Source organism: Juglans regia, chromosome 4, assembly GCF_001411555.2.
Source record: "Juglans regia cultivar Chandler chromosome 4, Walnut 2.0, whole genome shotgun sequence".
NCBI classification, from domain to species: domain Eukaryota; kingdom Viridiplantae; phylum Streptophyta; class Magnoliopsida; order Fagales; family Juglandaceae; genus Juglans; species Juglans regia.
In genome coordinates this window covers 9,051,808-9,077,369 of record NC_049904.1, presented here as the reverse complement: position 1 = coordinate 9,077,369, position 25,562 = coordinate 9,051,808, and the positions used below count along the sequence as shown (strand labels likewise).

Sequence of the window (25,562 nt, the reverse complement as noted above, 5' to 3'; positions counted from 1 at the left end):
CAAAGCTGGTTGAACTATTAAACTGGCTATCAATGCCTGCTGGTCACCCACAACTACTTCAATAGTAGCTCTTTCCAAGTTCATTAATAAGTGGGGCTGAGTGGTAAGGGTTGCAATTGCTGGTCCCACTAGCTTCCTGCTAAGCGCATCAGCTACAACATTAGCTTTGCCTGAATGGTAGTTAATGTTGCAATCGTAATCCTTGACTAGTTCAAGCCATCTCCTCTGTCTCATATTCAGTTCTTTCTGAGTGAAGAAGTATTTCAAACTCTTGTGATTCGTGTAGATTTCGCACCTTTCACCATATAAATAATGCCTCCAGATTTTAAGTGCAAAGACAACGGCGGCGAACTCCAAATCATGTGTGGGGTAATTTTGCTCATATGTCTTCAATTGCCGAGAAGCATAAGCTATTACCTTTCCATGTTGCATGAAAACACACCCCAAACCCAATCGTGAAGCGTCACTATAAACCACAAATCCTCCTCTTTCGCTAGGGACTGTCAGAACTGGAGCTGTCACCAATTTCTTCTTCAATTCCTGGAAGCTTTCCTCACATTTTTCGGTCCAAACATACTTGTTATCTTTCCTAGTGAGGGTGGTAAGGGGAACTGCTATTTTTGAGAAATTTTCTATAAATCGACGATAATAACCAGCCAAACCCAAGAAACTCCTAACTTCATGCACATTGGTTGGTTGAGTCCAGCTAACTATTGCTTCAATCTTCCCGAGGTCTACTGAAATACCATCCCTTGAGACTACATGTCCCAAAAATGCAATAGACTCAAGCCAAAATTCACACTTCTTCAACTTGGTAAATAATTTTTTATCCCTAAGTGTCCCTAGTACTTGTCTCAGATGGTCTTCGAATTCAGCTTTGCTCTTGGAGTAGATTAATATATCATCAATAAACACCACTACAAATTTATCTAAGAACTCATGAAAAACCCGATTCATCAAGTCCATAAATACTGTTGGGGCGTTGGTTAAACCAAAAGGCATGACTAAAAATTCATAATGGCCGTACCCGGTCTTGAAAGCTGTCTTAGGCACATCCTCTGCCTTGATCTTTAATTGATGATAACCCGATCTAAGATCAATTTTAGAGAACACCTGCACACCTTGCAATTGATCAAATAAATCATCGATGCGGGGCAACGGATATTTATTCTTTATGGTCACTCGATTCAGTTCCCTGTAGTCTATACACATCTTCATTGTCCCATCCTTCTTCTTCACAAACAAAACTGGAGCTCCCCAAGGTGACACACTAGGTCTGATGAAACCTTTGTCTAATAAGTCTTGCAACTGTTCTTTACGCTCGGCTAACTCTGATGGTGCCATTCGATAAGGGGCTTTGGAAAGAGGCGCCGTGCCTGGGGTTAAGTTAATAGCAAATTCTACCTCCCACTCAGGCGGTAATCCAGACAAGTCTTCAGGAAAAACTACCGGATATTCCCTCACAATAGGACTTTCTTCAAGTTTCAATTCTTCCTTTGGTTCATCCACCACAAAGGCCAAATACCCTTGACACCCATCACGTAATATCTTGTCAATCTGAAAAGCAGAAATAACTGATGGAGAGGTACGCACTCTAGAACCCATAAACCGAAGTTCCTCTTCTTCCGGAAACTTGAACACCACTTCCCTTTTAAAACAATCAATACTAGCATAACTGGAAGCTAACCAATCCATCCCCAAAATCACATCAAACCCAGTCATAGGAAAGACTATCAGGTTAGCTGGCATTTCCTTCCCGCTAATAGTTATTGGACACTTGAGTAAAATTTTGTTACAAGTCACTATATCACTAGTTGGGGTAGAGACCCTCAAATTGTAGTCCATCTCATTAGCAACAATGGGGCACAACTTAACATAATCCATTGAAATAAAGGAGTGGGTAGCCCCCGAGTCAAATAAAACAATAGCCTTATTGAGAAATAAGGGAACAATTCCTGGTTACGTCATATAATCCAAAGAGATAATAAGATAAATAATCCTTAATTCTCAAACTAAAAAAAATGTGAAGGGACGGTTAGAAAATTATACCTGTGATGACATCATCCTTGTCCTCAGCTTCTCCCGGTGTCAAAGCAAACACCCGTGCTGGTACAGTCCTTCGCTGATTGTTGCCTTGGTTATTCGGCCTAAAGTTTTGAGCTGGATTGGGCCTTCTGTTGTTCACCGCAAACAATAGACATTCTCTAATGAAATGCCCATCCTTACCGCATTTGAAACATGATCCCACTTCCTTTCTGCACTCTCCATGATGTATGCGGTCACAGAACTTACAGGGGTTAGAGGTATGATTTCCCTGTATCTGTCTCTGACTTGAACTGCTTCCCTCATTTCTCTGTTTCCATTGCCCTTGATCCGAACTAGGGAATCCTTGTGGAGCAGCTCTCTTCCTATGTTCTTGCAATTCAGCACCCCTCTTGAGATTCTGCTCAACTAGCATCGGCTTGTGTACTAATTCTGAAAAATTCTGAATCTGAAATATCATCACACGTTCATAAATCCTATAGTTCAAACATTCCTCAAACTTCCTAGTCTTTTTCTCCTCATCGGGAATCAAGTATGCGGCGAAACGTGATAATTCCGCAAACCTTGCAGCATACTGGCGCACAGACATGGTCCCTTGCACCAAGTTAGCGAACTCACGAGCTCTTGCTTCCCTATCAGCCTTAGGAAAAAATCGATCAAAGAAATTCTGCTTGAATTGAGCCCAAACAATTAACCCAGTCCCCTCAGTTTCCCTGATAACTTTCTCAGAATTTCACCATCTCTTTGCTTCTCCAGATAGTTTGAAAGCTGCGAACCTGACTTTTTGCTGATCGGTGCACTCCAAAATACCAAATATTTCTTCAATGTCTTGTATCCAATCTTCCGTAGAGTTCGCATCGCCTCTTCCATCAAATATGGGAGGATGCGTTCGATTAAATTGTTTGAACGTGCAACCCCCACCATTGCCATCTTCGTTCAAATCTTCAAGAGTTCGAACTCTACGACGAGCAGCCATCCTGAAAGTTTAAACTCGGTGAAACGTTCTAAAATAATAGAAAACAAAAATACCGGATAAATAGAATAAAATAAGAAGATAAATAAAATATACATATAAACACATATACATATATATATCATATAGCTATGTAAATCTGACATCACTTAATACACGCATATATCACTAGAATCTATAACCTCAAAGTTCCAAATTCAATTCCTAACATCAGCAAAATCTAAAACCTCAAATCCCATCAAAATCAATCATAAGGTTCTTAGAACTCAAACTTAAATATCTACATGGCACATCGTATATTGAAATCAATATAATCCTCCAATTCCTATATTGAAATTTCCACATCGTATGAACCCACAAATATCTAAACCTCCAAGGTCTACAGTATGCAGAATTCAAACCTGGCTCTGATACCAACTGTAATGCCCCGTTCCCGAGGGTCCGGAGAGTTAACTCATATAACCTGATAATCAACTCTAACAAGGCTAGAGTATTTCCAAATTCAAGAATATATATTTTCCCAAACCTCAAATCAAACGTAAATACTTCAATTAAATAAATCATATAAACTCATTTATCCAATATTCAATCCAACAACCCAAATAAAATCAACTCTTCTTCATGTCTCAAATAACAACTAGAAATAATATAACATTAATATAAGTCTCCATAAACCGTCTAAATCCATTGAAGCAAACTTAAGAAAAATAATTAACCTCCGACACCAGCACTAATATCATGAGATACCCAACAACAAATCACTGCTAATCTTCTCCATAGACTCTAATACTGATCCTCAGCTGAACCATCGATGTCATCTGAAATATTATGAAGATTAACGGGGTGAGTTATCAACAACTCAGCAAGCAGAGAGCATATACTAGCATGTAAACATGAGCATTTATAACATTTGATAAGCCAAACAAAACATTTACTTTCAGAATGTAGAAACAAAACTTGTACAAAAACATTAGAGCGAAATTTTCAGAAAAATAAACTTATTCCAAAAAGAGAATCCGTTGGCATTTCTAAACTGAAACATTATAATCATATCATCGTTTAATATCACATCGGGACAATACCATGTTTAACCCCCGTGGTAGGGTTATAAACCACCATTATACCCGTGGCAGGGCCATATACCATGTTTCACCCCCGTGGTAGGGTTATAAACTACTATTATACCTGTGGCTGGGCCATTTTCCATGTTTCACCCCCGTGGTAGGGTTATAAACCACCATTATACCCATGCCTAGGCCATTTTCCATGTTTCACCCCCGTGGTAGGGTTATAAACTACCATTATACCCGTGGCTGGGCCGTATACCATGTTTCACCCCCGTGGTAGGGTTATAAACCACCATTATACCCGTGGTTGGGCCTTAACAAAAATATAACAGATTTCATCGAAAATCCAATTACAATCATATACAGAATCAGAACTTCATGCCAAGGTTCTCAGATGACACATCATTTCAAAACAAAATATTGAAAAGCTTCAGATCATTTCACATGTTCGAGATAAACATAAACAAAATATTCTCATTTGTTCATAACAAAACTTCTAGATTTTCATATTCGCTCTTTTACATAGTTCAGAAATAAAGTGCACAAAACTAGCTCATGTCTACACCAGTCATGACAGAAAAACACTTTCTCTTATATAGAATTTATGCATATGCAGAATAAACATCTGAGGTTGTTTTCAGATCATCTCTTTCAAAAAGAAAATAAACACATTTATTCTCAAAGTCAACCTCCTTTTATTTATTTTATGCAAAACTAGTATATGAACCCCGCTTACCTGACTTCTTCGTATTATCAACACCTTGAGCCGGAACTCTAATAGTAACACCACCTAAACAAAAAGAACATATATCCAACATTTAATAACCAATCTAGTAGGCTGCTATTTATTGAGTAATAAATCAAAACAGTCCCTTCATAGCTCAATAATTATCTAACAATTAAACCTGAACAACTCTCTCTTCAAACCATTTGCATTTAAAATCCAAAACAACCACCTTCTATTAACACCAAACCAACTATAATTATTTCCAAAACCAACAACTGTAACTCCAATAATTAAAACATAATCCAAACCAAACTTCACTTCCAACCCTCGAATAAGACAATTTCAGTGTCCACATCAATACTCTAATCATTCAACAATTCAAAACTTGCACGACAGTTCAATACAACTAGTTCCAAAACACCCATCATTTTACACCAAAAGTCTCAAATAAAATTCAACAATAGTCTCACAAATCATCCAACATTATATTCCTCAACATCCATAATTCCAACACACTCCACCGTTCCAACAAATAATACATCAACCCAAAAATAAACTTCACAAAATCTTCTACTGAAAGAAACTAGTGGTCTGCGCAAAGGGGAAATTATAACTAAGTGTGATGCAAGGCCAAACCAAGCAGCGTGTGTGTGTGCGATAGACAAACCGAAGGAAAGAGATAAAATGATTTATGGAATGTGTAACAGCAAGCAAGAATTAAGAGAAACTAAGGATTTAATGGGTGGTGGAAGTTACCGAAAATAAATTCAAAATCAAAGGCAACCACGGCGCCCATACTTGATGCCCACGGTCTATTGCAAAGTGCCAAAATCCAAAGAAGCAACTCACGATCAGATGCTGAAGCCCGAAAAGAAAACATAGAACGAGAGAGAGAACGATAGCTCACCTTCGGAGAACCAGAAATCTCGAGACCCACAGAAACAGAGATGTTGGCTAAGGATGAAACACCAGTCCACGCAAGAGAGAGTCTGAGTGGTTCGGAATTGTGATGAGGAAGACACTTCATATGCGGAACCGAAAATGAAATCGTGGGGCGTGGGAAGCAGTTGCACGGGAAAGGGAGAAAATCACGGAAGCAAACAGAGGAACTCAGCGGGGAAGAAGAACAGTGCAAGGAAGAAAGGGAATTTAATCCCTCTCCAAAACGACGCCGTCTGTCCCTCCTCAAGTGATCCTGGGCTGGCCTCCTACATTCGGTTGCCTTCAACGGGCTGGGCCTAAAGCCCGGTGTTACAGCCTACTTTTTGTTTTTTTTTTTCTAGAATAATGAAACCCTAGAATTAAATTTAAGGATACAAGAATTAAAAGATAGAATCATACCAAATTGAAAACCTTGCTCTGAATACCAAATGATATGAACCTGCGGGATTGGAATCCCTTGAACCCACAATCAATTTGCAAACTCACCCAAGAAAGCCAAAATCAAGTCAATGGATGAAGAACCTAGACCCGATGAGAACTCGTTTCAAGAATCAAGATTATATTAAAATCTAGACCCGTTGAATAACCCGTCTCAAAAACCCAGATTACAAAGGAGAAACGCCACAAAATGTTGTGATTTACCTTTGATAAGTTCAAAAGTTCAATTAAAAACAAGAGGAGATAAGCTCAACTGACAATGAATAAATTCATCAAATTTCATAAACTAATAAAATAAGTTCTTTAAATGAATTAAATAAGTTGAAAGCCTTCAAGTGCCCAAAGCCTTTAAGTCATGTTGTTGCCCTTTCCATAGCTTATGAAATGAATCAAAACTGAATCTTCATCCTTTAAGCCCTTGAACTTGTATTTGGCCCATCTGGAATTTGTAACATATCTTTAAGACTAGGCCCACCTTGGTTCCCATCACTAACTCAAGCATAGGAGGATTAAAGGACCACGAGGTCCCTTTTCTCCTTTTAGACTGTGCAGGATCGCGCTTGGATACTGGGGGCGAGAAATTGCCCAGGCCTGCGAAACACAACATCAACAGTGGCGCCGTCTGTGGGATATTTTGTTATCCCATAACTAGCGTGTCCTTCGTATGCTGGCAACAACCCGCTCCCAACATTCACAACGTGAAAAGATGCAATCCGAAGCGGTCGAAGCAAGGGTTAACCAACAAAACGAAGCAATACAGAAGCTCATGGCGAATATGGAGACCCTCTGACGGGAGAATATAGTGTTACAAAGGAATGTCGAATAAACCGAAGCGGACCAACAGAGCCATCATTCTGGGGAACCTAACCCGATTACTGCAGAAGAAGAGCGAAGTAAGATAAACATGCAGATCCAGATGGAAGTGGCAAAACAGATGGGCCAGCCTACCACGATGGATTAGTTGCTCACCAATGCGGGACTACCATATAGTACCAGGTTCTAGCAGTACCGATTCCTCCGAGATTTAAAGTCCCTCAGATAGAAGCTTATGACTGGAATAAAGACTCGTTTCCTCTACAAACTAGCACGACGGTTCTTAACGCAGTTTATGGCTAGCTGGACGAGGAGAAGGCCGGCCGCCTATCTGCTAACTGTCAAACAAAGAGGAGATGAGAGTCTCAAGTCGTACCTCTTCTGCTTTAACAAAGAACGGATGACGACCGATGACCAAGATGAAAAGATCATGTTGGCAGCATTATTGGGATGAGTCTGGCCCCGTAGTCCATTTATGGCAGAGATCGCCCGAAAGACACCGTCGACTTTGAGGGAGTTTATGGACTGGGCGGACGGATACAGAAATGGGGAGGACACACTCCAAGCACTAACAACACCGTGGAAATGGCGGATAAGAAAACAACGAAGCGACGTCGAGAGCCAGACCAAAGGACCCGATCGAAGGGGCTAACGAAATCAAAGGCAAAGGGAAGCATGCCCCACGCTTGCTTTCTAGCTTGGCAGTAGAAGCGGAAGAAAACCCAAGTCAGCAGGAAGAGCGGAGATGAGACCTGCCGCCGCTGAAATACTGTTCATTTCACAAAAGCAATGGGCACAACACCCAAGATTGTTACACAAAATGGGAAAGATTTGACAATCCAGAAACCCGAACTGGTTGGCATGATGATGAAAGGAGTGAGTCACGACAAGAATATCGCCCTAACTCCTGGAGGAATCAAGAGAGGAGTCCCATCCGAAGGAACCCAAGATGGAGCCCAATTTGGAGAAACTGAGACCAGAGTCCCACTCGAGGAAATTGGGATCCAGCTATCAAAAGTTATAGCCCAGTTCAAAAAGACTATGGTTCTGCTCGGAAGAAAGATGCAAGTCCTGACAGAAGAAAGACTGCTCGCTCCCGTAAAGAGGAGCTATACCAAAGAAATTCGAGAAAGGAAGAACCCCTCGTAGGGGAGATCAACACTATCGCCAAGGGGTACGCAAGGGGAGCGACTTCCTCAGCTCAGAAGGCTCATGCAAGGAAGGCCAGGTACTGAAAGGTGTTCTCCGCCCAACGACCGCACCGTAGAGACCTTTCCAGGGAACAACTAATAACATTCAGTGAGGAGGATGGGGAGGGTTTGCTGCAACCCCATGATGACGCATTGGTGGTGACGGCACAAATAGCCAACTATCAAACCAGAAGAGTATTGATTGACAATGGCAGTTCCGCAAACATTCTCTTTTGGGAAACTTTCATCAGAATGGGAATTTTAGCCGATCGGCTACGGTTGGTGCCAACCCCTAAAAGGCTCCACCAGGGATACCATCCAGTCGGCTGGGGCGATCTCCCTATCTGTCCTAGTAGGCGTGGCCCCCAAAACTGCATCCCTCATGGTAGACTTCCTGGTGGTCGAGGCCCCTTCATCGTACAATGTGATACTTGGGAGACCGTCATTGAACCAAATGAAGGTTGTCACTTCCACATACCACCTCAAAGTAAAATTTCCCACAGTGTGCGGGGTGGGAGAGATGCGGGGTGAGCAGCAGGCCGTGAGGGACTGCTATACCAGGGAAATGAAGTCAAAGGTGGTAATCATACAAACTCTAGCTTCAAGCAGTGGGACTAGCGCCCCCCATTCGGACAGAACAAAAGCTGAAGGGGGAAGGCAAAGAGGCGCAAGCACTAGCAAAACTCGAAGAGGCAGCCCAGTCGCCACCCCCGACAGTGACCAATCTGGATCGTGAAGTAAGGGATGAAGAGGCACTAAGACAAGCAGAGCCCGACGAGCCCCTAATCTTGGTGCCGATGGATTCTGGGGACCCAAAGCGGACGATACGAATGGGATCCAGAATGTCCGATGAGCTGAGCCAGTCTATGAAGCAGCTGCTTCTGGAGCCATGAAGAAATGCTAGGTATCGATGGGTTGGTGATAGAGCACCGGCTCAACGTGAACCCTGAGGCAAAGGAGGTCAAGCAGAAGCGCCGCAGTTTTAGTTCAGAGAAATACGTAGCTATAGCTGAGGAAGTGGAACTCGTCCTCGCGGTCGGTTTCATTCGAGAAGTTTACTATCCCGAATGGCTCTCCAATGTTGTACTGGCGAAGAAAGCAAATGGGAGGTGGAGAATGTGTTGACTTCACCGATTTGAATAAAGCGTGTCCAAAGGACAGTTTTCCTCTCCCAAGGATTGACTTGATAGTAGATTCAACTGTCGGGCATTCATTACTTAGCTTTATGGGTGCATGCTGGTTACAATCAGATAAGGATGAGTCCTGACGAGGAGGAGAAAACAACGTTTATCACCGACAGAGGGCTTTATTGCTATACGACGATGTCGTTCGGTCTAAAAAATGCGGGAGGAATATGGAAGTCTACGTGGACGATCTGTTGGTTAAAAGCAAGAAGGCCGAACAACATCTTGCTGACCTTTGTGAGACTTTTACAGTGCTGAGGGAGTACAAAATGAAGCTTAACCCACATAAATGTGCCTTCGAAGTATAATCAGGGAAGTTCCTAGGCTTCATGCTTTAAGCTCGAGGAATCGAGGCTAATCCTGAGAAGATCAAGGCCATTATGGATATGCCTCCGCCTAAGAACATCAACGAAGTTCAGAAGTTAACAGGGAGGGCAGCCGCCCTGGGCCGTTTCATTGCCAGGTCAACCGACCGGTGCCTTCCTTTCTTTAGTGTCCTCCGAAAGGCACGGGAGTGGGATGAAGACTATGGTAGAGCTTTTGACAAACTAAAGGAATACCTGGCTCACCTGCTGTTGCTCAGTCAAACTACCTCGGGAGAAAACCTGACCGTGTATCTGGCAGTGTCGCCTAGTGCAGTGTCTTTTGTGTTAACCCGAACAGAGGTAGGAGTTCAACGCCCAGTTTATTACGTTAGCAGGGCCTTTCGAGGTGCATAAACCAGATATCCCATGACAGAAATGCTTGCTTTCGCTTTGGGGCCCTATTTTCAAGCCCATCACATAAAGGTCCAAAATGATGTCCCTTTGAGGAAGATACTACAAAAACCCGACATCTTAGGCCAAATGACTAACTAGGCGATTGAGTTAAGTGAGTTCGAGATCGAATACCTCCCTTGGACAACAATAAAAGGACAAGTGCTAGCAGACTTTGTAGCAGTTCACAAACTTCCCAGAAGAGGTGATTATTGCACCCCAGGGTAAGCCATGGCAAGTGTATGTCGATGGTTTGTCTTGTCGGACAGGCGGCGGAGCGGGAGTGCACATAGTGACAGACTCAGGTGAGAGGTTTGATTACGCTCTCAAACTCGGGATCAAGGTCACCAACAACGAGGCGGAGTATGAGGCACTCCTATCGGGACTAATGCTTGCCAGGTCCCTTGGCAAAACTGAAGTTGAAGTAAAGGTCGACTCACAAATAGTGGTAGGGCAGGTGACCGGGCAGTTCCTCACTAAGGGTGAGAATCTAAAAAGATATCTCCAACAAGTGGGAGAAGAACGAGATCACTTCCAGTATTCTACCATCTACCAAATTCCCAGAGGAGAGAATCAGGAAGCGGATCGACTAGCTAAGGCTGCTTCAGGGCAAGAAGATGTCCCTATTCCTGACCACGTGGTTGCCCGAACAGTTGATATAGCAGCAGTGGGAATTCGGGTGTCAGCTATTGAGGTCTTACAGCCCCCGAAATGGGTAGCGGATATTTTGAAGTTTCTTCGAGAAGGGATTCTCCCCAATGATGGGGAAGAAGCCCGAAAAGTTAGGAATCATGCAGCCAGATTTACGTTAGTAGAGGGAATCCTATATAAAAGGGGCTATGCCGAGCCTCTGTTAAGGTGCATTTCTACCGAGCAAGCTCAGTATGTGTTGGCAGAAATCCATGAAGGAATTTGCGGCAATCACACAGGTGGGAGAGCACTGGCGTTATGGACTACTCGTGCAGGGTACTACTGGCCTAATGCTCACAAGGATGCTGATGAGTTTGCCCGAAAGTGTCTTAAATGCCAGGAGAATGCCCCTATACCTTAATGCCCGCCTGCAGAACTTACCTCAGTCACCGCCCCGTGGCCCTTTGCCCAATGGGGATTGGATCTCATCGGCCCCCTCCCGACAGGCAAATGACGGGTAAAGTTTGTCATAGTAGCGGTGGACTACTTTACCAAGTGGGTAGAGGCGGAAGCCCAAGCAAAAATCACAGCTCGGGCAATAACTAATTTCCTCTGGAAGTCCATAATCTGCCGTTTCGATATTCCCCAAAGCCTCATCTCCGACAACAGGCGACAGTTCAATTGTTCTCATTATCGAGAATGGTGTTTGGAACTCAGGATAAAAGCCAAGTATGCCTCTCCAGGACATCCGCAAGCCAACGGTTAGGTAGAAGCAACCAACAAGACACTACTCAACATGCTAAAGAAAAAGTTTGGAACCTAGAAAGGGGAATGGGCTGAGGAACTTCCGAGCACGTTGTGGGCCTATCGGACGTTGATAAGAACCCCAACTGGAGAAACACCTTTCTCCCTAGTCTATGGAGCGAAAGCTGTGATACCAGCAGAGGTGGCCATACCCACGTACAAGGTGCAACAATATGACCCAGATTGGAACAACGAATGAATGAGGGAGAGCTTGGATTCCCTAGAAGAAAGAAGGGAAGAAGCTACCAGCCGAGCGGCAGCCAACAAGCGAAGGGTGGATTGGTCCTAAAGCAAACAGGAGTTACGACTCAAGAAAAAGGCAAGCTAGGTCCCAAGTGGGAAAGACCATACTTAGTAGCAGCGACGAGAAGACCTGGCTCGTACCGATTAAAGGATCATGAGGGGAACGAGCTGCCACACCCGTGGAATGTAGAGCACTTAAGAAAGTATTTTGTGTAAAAATGATCTGAGCCAGACTTAAACGAATGTAAAACCATTATCAGATAAAGGCTTTATGAACTAATATTGAAATGTTGTGCTGCTATGTCTCCCTGAAATAGCTCAAGTGTGCAAAAGAAAGATAGAAATGCATTGGTAAGGGAGCAGGGCCCTCGGGCTCTGCTAACCTATAGGAACCAATCCACGAAGTATAAAGCACAGGAATTGAGTCATGAGCTCGGGCCTGCTAATAGCTAGTCTCAACGCAGTCTAAATCACTTGTCGAGTTTCGTGCAAAAAGAAAGAAGGAAATGCGTTGGTAAGGGAGTAGGGCCCTCAGGCTCTGCCAACCTGTTGGAACAGAGCTCGAGCCTGCTAACAACTAGTCTCAACGCAGTCTAAATGACTTGCCGAGCTTCGTGCAAAAAGAAAGAAGGAAAAGCGTTGGTAAGGGAGCAGGGTCCTTGGGCTCTGCCAACCTGTAGGAACCAATCCACGAAGTATAAAGCACAAGAACCGAGCCATGAGCTCAGGCCTGCTAACAACTAGTCTCAACGCAGTCTAAATGACTTGCCGAGTTTCGTGAAAAAAGAAATAAGGAAATGCGTTGGTAAGGGAGCAGGGCCCTCGGGCTCTGCTAACCTGTAGGAACCAACCCACGAAGTATAAAGCACAGGAACCAAGCCATGAGCTTAGGCCTACTAACAGCTAGTCTCAATGCAGTCTAAATGACTTGCCGAGCTTCATGCAAAAAGGAAGAAGGAAATGTGTTGGTAAGGGAGCAGGGCCCTCGGGCTCTACCAACTTGTAGGAACCAATCCACGAAGTATAAAGCACAGGAACCGAGCCATGAGCTCGGGCCTGCTAACAACTAATCTCAACGCAGTCTAAATGACTTTTCGAGCTTCGTGCAAAAATGAAGAAGGAAATGCGTTGGTAAGGGAGTAGGGCCCTTGGGCTCTGCCAACCTGTAGGAACCAATCCATGAAGTATAAAGCACAGGAACTGAGCCATGAGCTCAGGCCTGCTAACAACTAGTCTCAACGCAGTCTAAATGACTTGCCGAGCTTCATGCAAAAAGGAAGAAGGAAATGTGTTGGTAAGGGAGCAGGGCCCTCGGGCTCTACCAACTTGTAGGAACCAATCCACGAAGTATAAAGCACAGGAACCGAGCCATGAGCTCGGGCCTGCTAACAGCTAGTCTCAACGCAGTCTAAATGACTTTTCGAGCTTCGTGCAAAAATGAAGAAGGAAATGCATTGGTAAGGGAGCAGGGCCCTCGTGCCAACCTGTAGGAACCAATCCACGAAGTATAAAGCACAGGAATCGAGCCATGAGCTCGGGTCTGCTAACAACTAGTCTCAACGCAATCTAAATGACTTGCCGAGTTTCGTGCAAAAAGAAAGAAGGAAATGCGTTGGTAGGGGAGTAGGGCCCTCGGGCTCTGCCAACCTGTAGGAACCAATCCACGAAGTATGAAGCACCATACCCGTGCCATGAATTCCAGCCTGTTGACAGTGATTGTCAAAGTAAAAACAAGGGCGGAACAGAGCATGAAAACCTGTAGACGGAAAAGTAGATAAAGTCCTTTATATATATATTGAACAGAGTTACAAGTGTAACAACCAAGGAAACCTTGCATTGTAAAGAAAATAGGAGGCAAAAAAAGGGGAGGGTTCGACTACAGAGTCATCACAAGGATAAATGCCGAAACGCTAGGAAGATGGACGTCCTATGGACTCAGCAAAGTCCATCCCCTCTTCTACGAGGGGAAGATGGGAGGAGCTCTACCAAAAGTTTCCCAGGGATGAACTGGGATTGAAGGTTGAACTGGGGGGGCGGCAGTAGTGCGGGTAACAGAAGATCGATGGGCAGACAACAACCAAGGCACGACTGTCCCCCTCGACGCATGTTCCAACCCTCCTTAGCTGTGGCCGTCGCGCCTCTACCCTGATCGAGCATCGACCGGGACCAGTGAGATGCATGTTATGGTTCGCATGCTCATGGAGGTTGGCTCCCGTAAGCAAGGGGGCAAGAAAAAGTGAGGCGTCGTAAGCAAGAGGGTAAGAACAAGGAATGTATGGAGCTCACTGTTGTTCTACTAATGGAACCCCTACCAGCAGTACCACCAGCATCCCAGGAACCAGAACAGAACGGGTCTACCTCCCTTAGGCTGTGGAAGACGGGGGAAAAAGGTCTAGATAGACCGACAGAGATTTTAAAGAAAAGAGAAGGCAAGGCCAGCCACACCCGAACAGAAGATGAAAATACCCCTTTTTATAGCTGGAAATGACTCGAGGTACATCCAGGGCCCCACGATACCTAAGAGCCTCCCCCTAGCTCCACGTGTCTGGGGGAATTTAGGGCTTTACCCATGCGTCCCTTGTGGAGCGCGAATCCCAAAGGACGGTGGACAAGGAGGATAGAGCATGGGAAATCTTAGCCGATGCAAAAATGAGAGCATAAAAAGGACGTCTGATGGAAAAGTTGAGTACGGAACTTGAGCCATGAATATAATAAGAGCACCTGGTGCATTTAACCGAAGCTAGACGATGCTTGAGCCGAACGGGGAAGAAAGGAATGTCAGAAAAGAGCAAGCCAGAAAATTCACGAGGTCGGCAGCAAGTTCAACCGCCCACGTGTGTAAAAATTATGGCAAGCGGCTTGGTAGATACTAAAAGAAGGGCGATCGTTATGCAACCGAATCACAGATAGAAGTCCAAGACTTAAAGAATCACCGAAGATGAAATAATGCCGCCTGTCTAAATCAATATAGGAATGCAACGGAGAGTTAAGTCAAAATGAGAAAAGGCCTTGCGACGAATGGTGACACCTTGGCACCTATGAAGTACACCTCCCGGTGAAAAGCATGCTAGAATAAGGAAACTTGGAATGCGTCGTGCTAAGTCTAGTGGGCGGACCCGGACTAAAGGCCTTTGCCAAGGAACGCTACCCGGGAGGAACCCTGCGGCATACTCTCTCGCATAGAGGGGCCTAGCACCCCATTCGGTTAGATCGGGCTCTACATCAGGAGGTTACGGAGCACAGTACAAAAGCAAAAAGAAGTAGGCCAACCAGAATGAAATAATTAAAGTCGTTACTCTTTATGTTGTTCATACATTAATAATAAAAAAGGAAGATTACAATGAGGCAAGGGGAAGACCAGCTAAGGGGGGGCTGGAGAAGGCTAAGGGCATCTCTTTTGTGCCCCAAGTCAGCATCCTCTCATAGGCTTTCACGTCCGGAATAATCTCCCTAAGGTTCAGAGTATGGAGGTCAGTCCAGGGTTCTGAAGAAGCAGTCCCTGGAGGCGTTCAAGGCCTTCTTTGTACCCATTGATCCAAGCCTAATTGCGGAGAGCTGGAGCCCTCTTGATTTGGGATTCCAGCTGGGTTGTGTGGTCTTGGGCAGCCTTCAAAGAAGACTCCATGCGGGAGACAGAGGCATGGGCCAGAGCCTTCATCACATCCACAGACTTCATGAGCCCCATGTACCAGTGGAACATGCGGTCCCGGATCTGGTTGGAGCGCTTCTTTTGAGCCTCCAACGTCCCAATGGTGGCCTCATTCTGCTTCAGTGCCACTTGAGCAAATTCCAACTCACGCTCCAGTTCGGCTACAAGCCTTTGTTCGTCTGCCAGGGCATCGGCGACCCCAATACTCCTCTCTAAAGCCTCCCAAATAGATTCCAACTCGCGCTTTAGCCTCAGTGCCTTAGCGCGGGAACTCTCCCCCTCGGCCAAGAGAAGGCCAGATTGGGTACAAAAGACCTTCAGGTCCTTCCACGTAGACTCCAAGTCAGCAACCGCAGAGATCAATCTGACTTGGAGTCTATCCATTTCAACACCCTTCAGCTGGAGCTCCTTACGCTTGAGGTCAAGCTCCAGGCTCATGACCTTCATTATATCGGCCATATCCTTGTTCAGCTTCCTCTATTCGCAGACCTTCTGGAGACAAAACGCATTGCTCTCCCACAGTGACTTGTTCTCCACCTCCAAGGATTGCTTCTCGCTTAACGTCTTCTCCCCGCAGAGGTTTAGAAGTCTGTTCAGCGCCCTTTGGGTTTTAAGGTCCTCTTCTAGAGCCTATTGCTCTCAAGAAACCAAGTCGGCAAATTCCTCAACGGCCTGAGGGGTTAACAGCAATTCATCTCGTTAAAAAAAACAAAAAATAAAAACAAAAACAAAAACAAAAACAAATGAATAATGGTAGTAAAAAAAAACAAAAAGGGTGGCCGCGCGGAAGAACACTCACGTGGGTAAAGAGTGGCTTGAACTTTTGAAAATACAACTCGAAAAGTGCCGTCCGAGTCCTGACATGGCCAGACTCGGAGCCCAGTGAAGCCCCTGGCTCGGAAGAAGAAGGGGGCTCGGAGGGCACCAGAGGCAGAGCAACCTCGCTCGGGGGCAAAACCTCAATGAGAGGATCCTGCGAAGGGACTGAGCTTTCCCCAGGAGCTTCACCCGCGTAGGAGGGGCTGACACTTGGGGAGGAATCATCCTCCACCACCACCAGGTCTGTGTCTGGTGGCAAAGTAGGGGAGGCAAAGCATCTAGAACTTGGGGCTCCTGAGTGAAACAAACAACCTAGTGTAAAGAGGGATGACAAAGGGGGAACAAACAGAATAAACAATTGATAAATAATAAGAGAAACAGAGAAGGAAAGACCAATACCGGTGTGACCTCCTCTGGAAGGAGAGTCAGTTCCGAAGCCGTCAAAGGGCCTGACTCGGCAGGCAAGTCTAATACCTGAACAGGCATTGGGATTTCGGAGTGACTCGGGGTTGCGATCTCGAAAGAGCTTGGTCCTTCAACCTCTGATCTAGGTTGAAGGACGTTAGGGTTTTTTTCTGAGAACTCTGGGAATAGGGGCTCCCACAGGGTAGAACCCCTTCTTCAGGAAGAGGAACCGTGGGGACCGAGGATTCTCCATAATGGGCCAAGTCCACATGCCCGGGAGCAGGGGCTGGAGGGTACGACAGACCACCTACGAAAGACGTGCCGAACTCAACAAGCATCTCCCCAAAGGAGGATGGCCATTCGCGTTGGGGCTCCTCCTCCTCGAGAAGGGTCTCCACAAAGGAGACGAAGGTGTCCAGCGCCTGCGCCGACCTGCAAGGTTTAGGGCCCTCGAAGGCCGAAGCAAATAGAGAGGCAACAGTGGCTCCGACGTTTTCTTCTTCTATAGGGTCTGTTCGGGAGGAGCAAACATGATTATCAACAGTTCAAACAAGAAAAATATGTGCAAACGTGGAAGCCTATGATAACCTACCTCCAGTAGGACCAACTCCCTGGAAGGGTCGGCTAGCCCTCTCCTCGATCTTGACCGAGCCGCCATTGCGAGCAGCCCGACTAGACTCTCCCCTGGATTCCACTCGCCAATAACTCCTCCCCTTCCGCCGGGCAGCTTCGGGCTAGAAGGAAGGGGTAGAGCGATGGGAGGTTCTTCGGAAGGAGTAGACCGAGGAGGGGTGGGAGCCTTCTGTTCAGTACGCTGTCTTTTGGAGCGTTCCACTTCGGGAGAGGAAGGAGCGAGACGTTTGTCCCCTGTCGAGGAAAGCGGACCCAATAGGAAGTCCCTGCCCAGCATGTGGTTACGGGGCGAGATGACAAGGAAATGACGAATATAGTCGTCGTTCAGAAGCGCATCCGTCTCGGACAAGTCTGAATGGGCTAATACCCAAGACACGACGGAAGCGACTCGAAGCTCCTCCCTCTCCGATAGGGTAATGGCCAGTGATTTGGTAGTCGGGACCTTGCCCCACACTGACCGAACATGGAATTCCCCGTATTCATTTTCCCCCTCGGGACACTTCCAACTGGTGCCCCTTATGAAGAAGAACCGCCGATGCCATTCCTTTATTGAAGAGTATCGCCTCTCCAAAGATGCGAAACGACTTTCGGCGGTGTAAGATTGGAAGCTGCAACAGTTCCCGGCGAGTCGAGTAATTCGGTACACACTCAGAAATTCGCGAGCGGTTAAGTTAGAGTAATCTTCTGAATCGGACAGAATAAGGTGAAAGGCCATGCAACTGGCCAAGAGCAAACGCCAAGCGTTGGGATTAAGTTGTGCGGGGGCAAGTTTCAGGTAGTCTAGGATGTCGCGGACCAAACGACAGAACATGAGATGGAGCCCGATGGAGAACATGTGGGGGTAGAGCGCCACTCCTGGCGCCAGGCCTTGGCGATCTACCATAGTGACGCGAGACGATGGGACCTCGACCGAAGTCCCGTCGAGGAGGGGAAACTCTCTACAAAAAGTACGAAGCTCTATCTTGGTCACTGACGAAACCCACCGATGTCCTGCGAAGTAGTTGAAGCGAGATTCGTCGACGACTTGTTTAGTCATGGCGGAAGGCGAAGAGGAGAAATCGAAAGGACAATCGAGAATGTTCGACTAAGGTATCAGAGAAGGAGAGAAGTAATCGATGAAGCATAAATGTAAAAGAGAAGCGGTGTCATAAACAACCTTTGAAATAAAGAGACATTGTAGAATCTGAAGAGGCATCTCGATAACAGAAAGACGGCGTGGCATTATCACTGCATGCGCATAAAAGAGAAGGTGAATGAACCGACGCCGGATTAAGAAGAAATGACTTATTTTAAATTTCCAGCCCACAAGTGTGCTTAAAATTCACGTGGTACTGTGATGGGGAAAAAAGTCATTGGTTTCGGCCCACGATAGCCGGGAGTGTTAAGTGTAGGAGTTGGGCCACCGATAGGGCCCAGTCCGTTCACAGGAGCCCGAGCTGATAAAGTAAAGCCCAATTTCGAACTGGGATAAATGGATCGGGTCGGGGCAAGAGATCCAGAGGGAGGCCAGAAAGAAAGGAAAGAAAATTGTGACATGCCTCGCCAGACAAAGGGGGAGCGGAGCAGAGGCCACGTCGCATTTAATGCGGCCCAAAGCAGAGGCCACATTCCATTTAATGCGGCCCAGAACAGAGGTCCCATCGCATTAAATACATCCCAGGATGCAGGGTGTGCGGCATTGAATGCGGCCCAGGGTCCGAGCAGTGAACAAAGAAGGCCCCAGGGCCATTGTTGCTCGGTAAGAAAATAACGCTAAGGCTACTCGGCAATGAAATACGAAGGACAAATTGCTCATCCAACCCAGAACACCGTCGTGGGAAAATCCAACACGGTAAATATGAATAGGGGTCAACCCAACGACAGGTAACATATATAAAAAAATATACTATCGTCTTGGTTCATGTTTTTTTTTATCTGGTCTTCTCACTAGTTTCATATACTAACTCAAGCATAGGAGGATTAACTGACCACGAGGTCCCTTCTCTCCATTTAGACTGTGCAAGATCCTGCTTGGATACTGGGGGCGAGAAATTGCCCAGGCCTGCGAAATACGACATCAACAGTTGCACTAGACTATAACACTTTGTCCCTCTATAGTTATAAAAGTTAGAGATACTGAATGTTATTAATCTTAAAATTAATTTGCATCGAACCAGGTATAAAAGGTCCCATTATGAAAGTCATAAAACCAAAATACTTAATTAAACAATCTCAATCAACATCATCTTCATACCATACATAATATTAAACCTCATAGAAACATACATTCCCTAACCTCATCCTTAATGGTCATTACACATTATTAACCACCATGTGTTAGGGTTAGTGACCCTTGCAGTCTTGGTTCTACTTGAGGCTAGCGGGTTAGAAGCTGGCCCTTCTCATGAAAGGGCATCACTAGGTGCACCGCCAATGACACATTCCATTATTGCAGTCTGCCTCTTAACCTCATGCTATCGTCTTCATTGCCACAGCCAGATCATTTTACCACAATAGTCACGTACAATCATTCATTTCTTTTCCTTTATTTTCCTTTAGCCTTACCTCTTTCATTTATTTAAAGTATATAGTCATACGATAATACCATTCAGTCACATCATCAGTCATACTTTTTTAATCCACACACATCACATCAATAATAAAGGTTCATGGATAGAGACTACTAAGAATGGTCATACATATATCCTTGTAAACGCGTACATTACTATAAAGTTATGAAAATGACTCTTTTTAGTTGAAATAAAATGATTTAGAAAAATATATATAATCATATAGTCACTTATCTCAATTATTTTGCAAAATAAGCTAAATGCATGAATCACAAAGCGTCAAATGGGACCCATAAATATTTATACGTACAGTCAGATAAGTATTGCCTCATGTTAACTTAAATATGAATATGCAACATTCAACTAGGTCTAAAGAGGCTACCCATGACGTTTAAAACTCCCTTAAATTCAACACTAATTATAGGTACGACTCTTCTTTTATTGGTCACATAAAACCACCGTATGACCTTAGAAATCACGCAACTTATTCTTAGATCATCAACATAAAATAACGAGCTCTAAAAACTCAACCCCCATCAAACTCAACCCTAACGGCGGAACTAAATTATTTTAAAACTTCAAATATTCCTTTAAGTTTTTTTCATAATGCTATGTAAATATAAAATGGCCCCCCTAAGATTTTATATTATTCATATGCTCTCCAAAATGTTTTTAAAATTTCTATAAAAATGCCTCTCTAATTTTTCCTTGTCCTAAAATTTTATATAATTCCTACATATTATCTATTTTCTATGATGTGGCCCCTACAAGATTATATTAAAACTAAGTTTATAGGAAATAATAACCTTATTAATATGGATTACAATTTTTTTTTATTATATAATATAAGGCTTCTTAATATGGAATGAAAAGTGAAATATATAAAAGAAGAATCATTTAATATTGATTATTTATACGAAAATTAGTTTAGAAGTTTAATCCTCTAGCTAGACTTCATTTAGCAAGAAATATTTTTTTTTATTTAAGATCTCAATTGTAGTATTATTATATGCTTAATATGACACTATAATATCTAAATTTTACATGAAACTTAATAACTAGAATGAAAGACAAGCTTCTAAAATTTAATTGATTGTTTCAAAGAAGAAAAATTTCTAAATATTCTATTAAAAATAATAATTGATGAGTTTTATTTTATGAAACACTGTCGTTAGAAATGTGAAAACATATCTTAAGTTATGTTTTAAGAATTTTATTTCTACATATATATGGAAAATTATTGAGATCTAATTTTTATATATAATTATTTTTTTATAATTTTATGTGAAATTAAGATTAATATTTGTCTCTTTTTACTTTACATAAATATGTAACGCATTAGAAAAGTTGGCCCCCCTTAGTAAAATTCTTGGTTCCGCCACTCCAACACTCTAACCCAAAACACAATTAAGTCACACTCAACCCATTAAACATACACTCAACCCCTGTGATGCTTGCACACCTTGAAACCCGAACCACATTCATGGACACATCAACTTATGACCGTGTGATTTTGAGAAAAGAGATAGAAGAAATTGAATAAAAATATTATAAAGTTAAAATATTATTAGAATATATATTTTTTATATTATTTATTTGTTTTGAGATTTGAAAAGTTGAATTATTTTTTATATTTTATTTGAAAGTTTGGCAAAGTCGTAATAATTAAGTAATGATTAGATACAAAATTTAAAGATTTTGGATATTAAGATAAGATGAGATAAGATAAGATCAGACGGAAATGTCTCTCTATCCAAACCAGGCCTAAGTCAAATTGCAACTACACGTGGGACATAAGCTCACATTTTATGCATATTCCAACTCTTCCACATGAGGAGTCCTTGTATTATAATCATATGTCTAACTACACCATGCTCTTGGACCATCAAGCCACTCACTCACGCGATCTGTATATATACAACCCGACCAACGACATGCATGTACTTGATTTCACTTTAAACTCACACATGAATATATATACACTCTCCACTTAGTTTTCACTTCATGTATGACTTGGTTATGGGTCTAAACACATGCGAGGAAGGGTAAAAAGTGTCATATTCTTAGAGGAGAGGCCTAGATTACCACAAGAGGATGCTTGATGTGGTCGATACAAGGTTTGTTGCTCCTATGCTTTCTACAATCTACTATCAGGGCTGATTTCAATGTTTAACCGCCATGTCAAGGAATAGGAAAGGCTAGACCAGGGGTGGAAAAGATCTCAAGCTCACCTGGGCTAAATACTGACCACACGGTGGCTGGTGGTAGGAGGACGCGGGAGGAGGAACTGCTACAATTTGCGTAGGGCTGATTGTATTGTTTTGATTATGGTTTTGTGAAATCTTTGTTCCTTATTGCTAGTCATCAATCACGGAGGTATGAGGTTGTGCTGGGAGGCACTTTAAAGAACAAAAGGAGGTTAAAATCAAAACTATTGTGGTTGGATCAACAAGGTTCCTAGGGACTACCTATTGTGCCGAAAAATGTGAGTAACGTGTAGCGGTAAGGGGCCTTACTTAGTGATGATGGGCAGTACTTGAGGCTAGGCGTTGCGTGGAGGAGACACCAAGAGCATGGCGCTTGGTGGCAAGGTGGGTTGATAGCAAAGCCCTAGAGGCAACAATGTGTTTTAAGGTAGAAGCACCCTCGCCGTGCAACAAGAACACAATGATGGTCAACCTTTATTATGGGTTTAAGGTTTCGCAAATGGACTTCTATGACAATTTGAACCTAGTATAGCATCTGGAGACTTTCAAGTCCCATTTGACCCTACACAGATTCTAGGGAAAATGGCAGGCAGTGCCTTCCTTTTGACCCTCAAAGGCACAACTAGAGGGTGGTTTGGGATTCTACAAACCAAGTTAATCACTAGTTGTGAGGAGATTGATCGGCAGTTCCTCACACAATTCATGCCTAGTAGGAAGAGGAGGTGGTCGGTTGCCTACCTCCCCATAAAAAAGCAGTGAGAATATGAAAGCATAAAGGAGTACATGGTCCTGTTCAATGAGGAGTGGCTGACAATAGACAATTTGGATGAAAAGATAACGTTGCCTACCTTTCTAGGTGGCTTATAGCCTAGGAGTCCCTTCATGTTGAAATTGGCTTGTAAGACATCGTTGACTTCACTAGAGTTCATATTTCAAGCAAATGACTTTGTCAATGCTGAAGATATGCTAAAAAGATCGACTGATTTACAGAAGGCGAAGCTGGACAATGCAAAGAAAAAGGGAAGGAAGGCACCAGGAGCCGAAAGTGACCAACAGACTAAGGAGGAAAGGGGAAGGGAAGGAGTGGGCGAGACAGGCGAAGGTGAGAAAATGGTTCCAACACCTTCATGCAAAACACAAGATTAGTGCATTCTAGCATGAATGTACAAGGAACAGTGAAGCGCAAGCCAGTGTGGGCGATGGAAAAGGCATAGGCGCATAAAGGTCTAACAACTACTATACCTATCATAACTCGAGGAGTCATAACACTGAAGATTGACATAACCTCAGGAACCAAATAGAGGAAATGCATAGGAATGAAGTGTTGGAACGTGTTGTCGTCAAATACTAGCCCCCACCAGAAACACAGTTGGCTGGAAAGTGAATGAAAAGATAGCCTAGAGCCCAAAGGAGGAGAGGTGAGAACCCAAGGAGGGAGAAGAAACCAAGGAGATGGCGCACTCCACTCCACCTTTCCTTAGAGGGGTTGCTGTGTGAGGTGTAGATTGTCCCTCCCAAAAGCATAGGTGTAAACTAATGACATAACACATAAGGTAAGGTGAAAATAGGCAATGTCTTGATAGAGATAAAGCAATAACATCTTAAAAATTCACATCCCTACAACTCTGAAAATGGACGCTAATTTGGACCTAAATATCGAAGGGGATTATATACAATAATTGACTGACCAACAATCTACCCAACAATCTACATTCGCACAAAAGGACTCTTAGATGGAAATTAAGGATTGGAAATCCCTTTGGACATCTAAGGTCCAAGTAAAAACAAAACTTCTTATGGAACGCTTGCTTGGAATGTCACCTATATATATGATGTCACTTTACCATAGTAATTTGGCAAAATTCCTATATGTATGAACACCCAATAATTTGCAACTAAACCCATACAAACCAGATAAGAATGATCCTGAACCATAATCAAATTAATTCCGCTACATCTCATTTCTTAGCTCGACCCCCTAATCAAGATTCCCTCCTCCCTTAATATATTCTATTTGTTTCGTAAATTTCAGTTACTTTATAATTATCAGTAGTTAATAAATTTTTCAAGGGTCAATAGCTAATAATATCAAATTAATATAAATTAACAATCTAAAGAGATAATTCATTAGATAGATATAATTGGTCCTAAATGGACTCTTTGGGTTGTATTGTATTGGAATGAATTAGGTGCCTATAATTATTAGTTACAATCTTAATTCTTCTCTTTGACAAACTTTTCAACAACATAATTTCACATTCTTCCACAATGCCATCGTCTGAGAGTTCCTGCCATGTACTTCATCTTGTGAAGTTATGATTCGCATATTTTTCCAAGGTGAATAGATAACTTATCGGATTATTAGGCTTAGCTCTTGCATGTGAACTTCAAACATATTAGACCTTAATCGAATGCTAATATACCTTAAATCTAACTTTTCTTCTTCAATGTGCAGTGAATTCAAACAGTACACTTTAAAAATTAAAATTTGTTTAGATCCCAGAATTTCTAATCATCCACAATGATAGAATGGTAAAACTTTGCAGAATGATTTCACATTGTCGAAATTATCTATGTTCATATATAGGTTGAAACTTGACTGATCCAAAAATTTGGATCCTACTTAGGATTAATCCCACTAAATCTCATTGCTTTAGCTAACACTATAATTGGATGTATTATAGATGGCCCCCAGTAACTTCACAATGTCTTCACCTATACCATGAAGATAGTGGAACATGCGAAGAGGATTGCCAAAGAGTTTAATATGGTATTGGTTTTGATAAATTATATTATGTCCTTGATTTTGTCATCCTCTACTCAGGCGTGAGACATTTTGTGATAACCTAGACTTAGCCAAGTCTTTGTTCATATTTCGTTATCAGGTTATGTATGGTTGTTGGGCCAAGCAAGAAGGTAGAAGATACTTAGGAACTTTGGACTTGATACATTAGGCATCTAAGCCTACAAGGGAAGCCCACAAGGCCCATAGATTTCGGACATCACATAGGTTTAGGGTTTGGAAACCCTACTACACCTTAGGGCACAAGCCCAACTCATTACATAGTGCCACATGTCATTCCACTTGTGTCCTACACTAGGTGCAATGAACCTAGACGTGATATGGGGAAAATGGGTTGAGAGACTTTAGGGTTTTGGTAACCCAAAAGCCCCACACGCCTATCAAGGGATGCTCACCTACCTTCTACCACTTATCATGCATGCATAAGACCTTGTTTGAGAGAAGCACCTGACTTGACACTTGTCACCAACCTAGAGGGCTTCTATAGGAAGGAAATGATGAGACACATTGGGAATGCCAAGGATTTCACTCGGCCAACACACCCTCACCAAACCACTCATGCTTGTACGCCACTTGTCAGGATTGTGTGAGTTCCAAGAGAATCCCATGGGGAAGTGGCACCTAGGGGAGTTCAAAAGGCAAGGGCGCAACCCACCAAGAGGATGGAGTTTCGATTTCAAGGGAGAAA

General features: G+C 43.4%; 1 protein-coding gene across 1 annotated transcript; it reads right to left on the bottom strand.

Annotated features, from left to right (window-relative positions):
• Positions 1–493: 493 nt before the first annotated feature.
• On the bottom strand, positions 494–5,837 carry LOC108990542. Its single transcript, XM_035689152.1, has 6 exons — positions 5,718–5,837; positions 2,050–2,491; positions 1,715–1,955; positions 1,249–1,648; positions 850–1,113; positions 494–547 (listed from the first exon to the last, which is right to left on the bottom strand). Exons 1-6 carry the CDS (start codon positions 5,835–5,837, stop codon positions 494–496), a joined length of 1,521 nt encoding a protein of 506 aa, XP_035545045.1.
• Positions 5,838–25,562: the final 19,725 nt, after the last annotated feature.

Coding starts and splice junctions, on each gene's coding strand:
- LOC108990542 (XM_035689152.1), bottom strand. CDS start 5,837: ATGAAGTGTCTTCCTCATCACAATTCCGAACCACTCAGACTCTCTCTT. Junction 1,956..2,049: donor CAAGGATGATGTCATCACAG/GTATAATTTTCT, acceptor TGACGTAACCAG/GAATTGTTCCCTTATTTCTC. Junction 1,114..1,248: donor TGTCACCTTGGGGAGCTCCA/GTTTTGTTTGTG, acceptor CAAGGTGTGCAG/GTGTTCTCTAAAATTGATCT.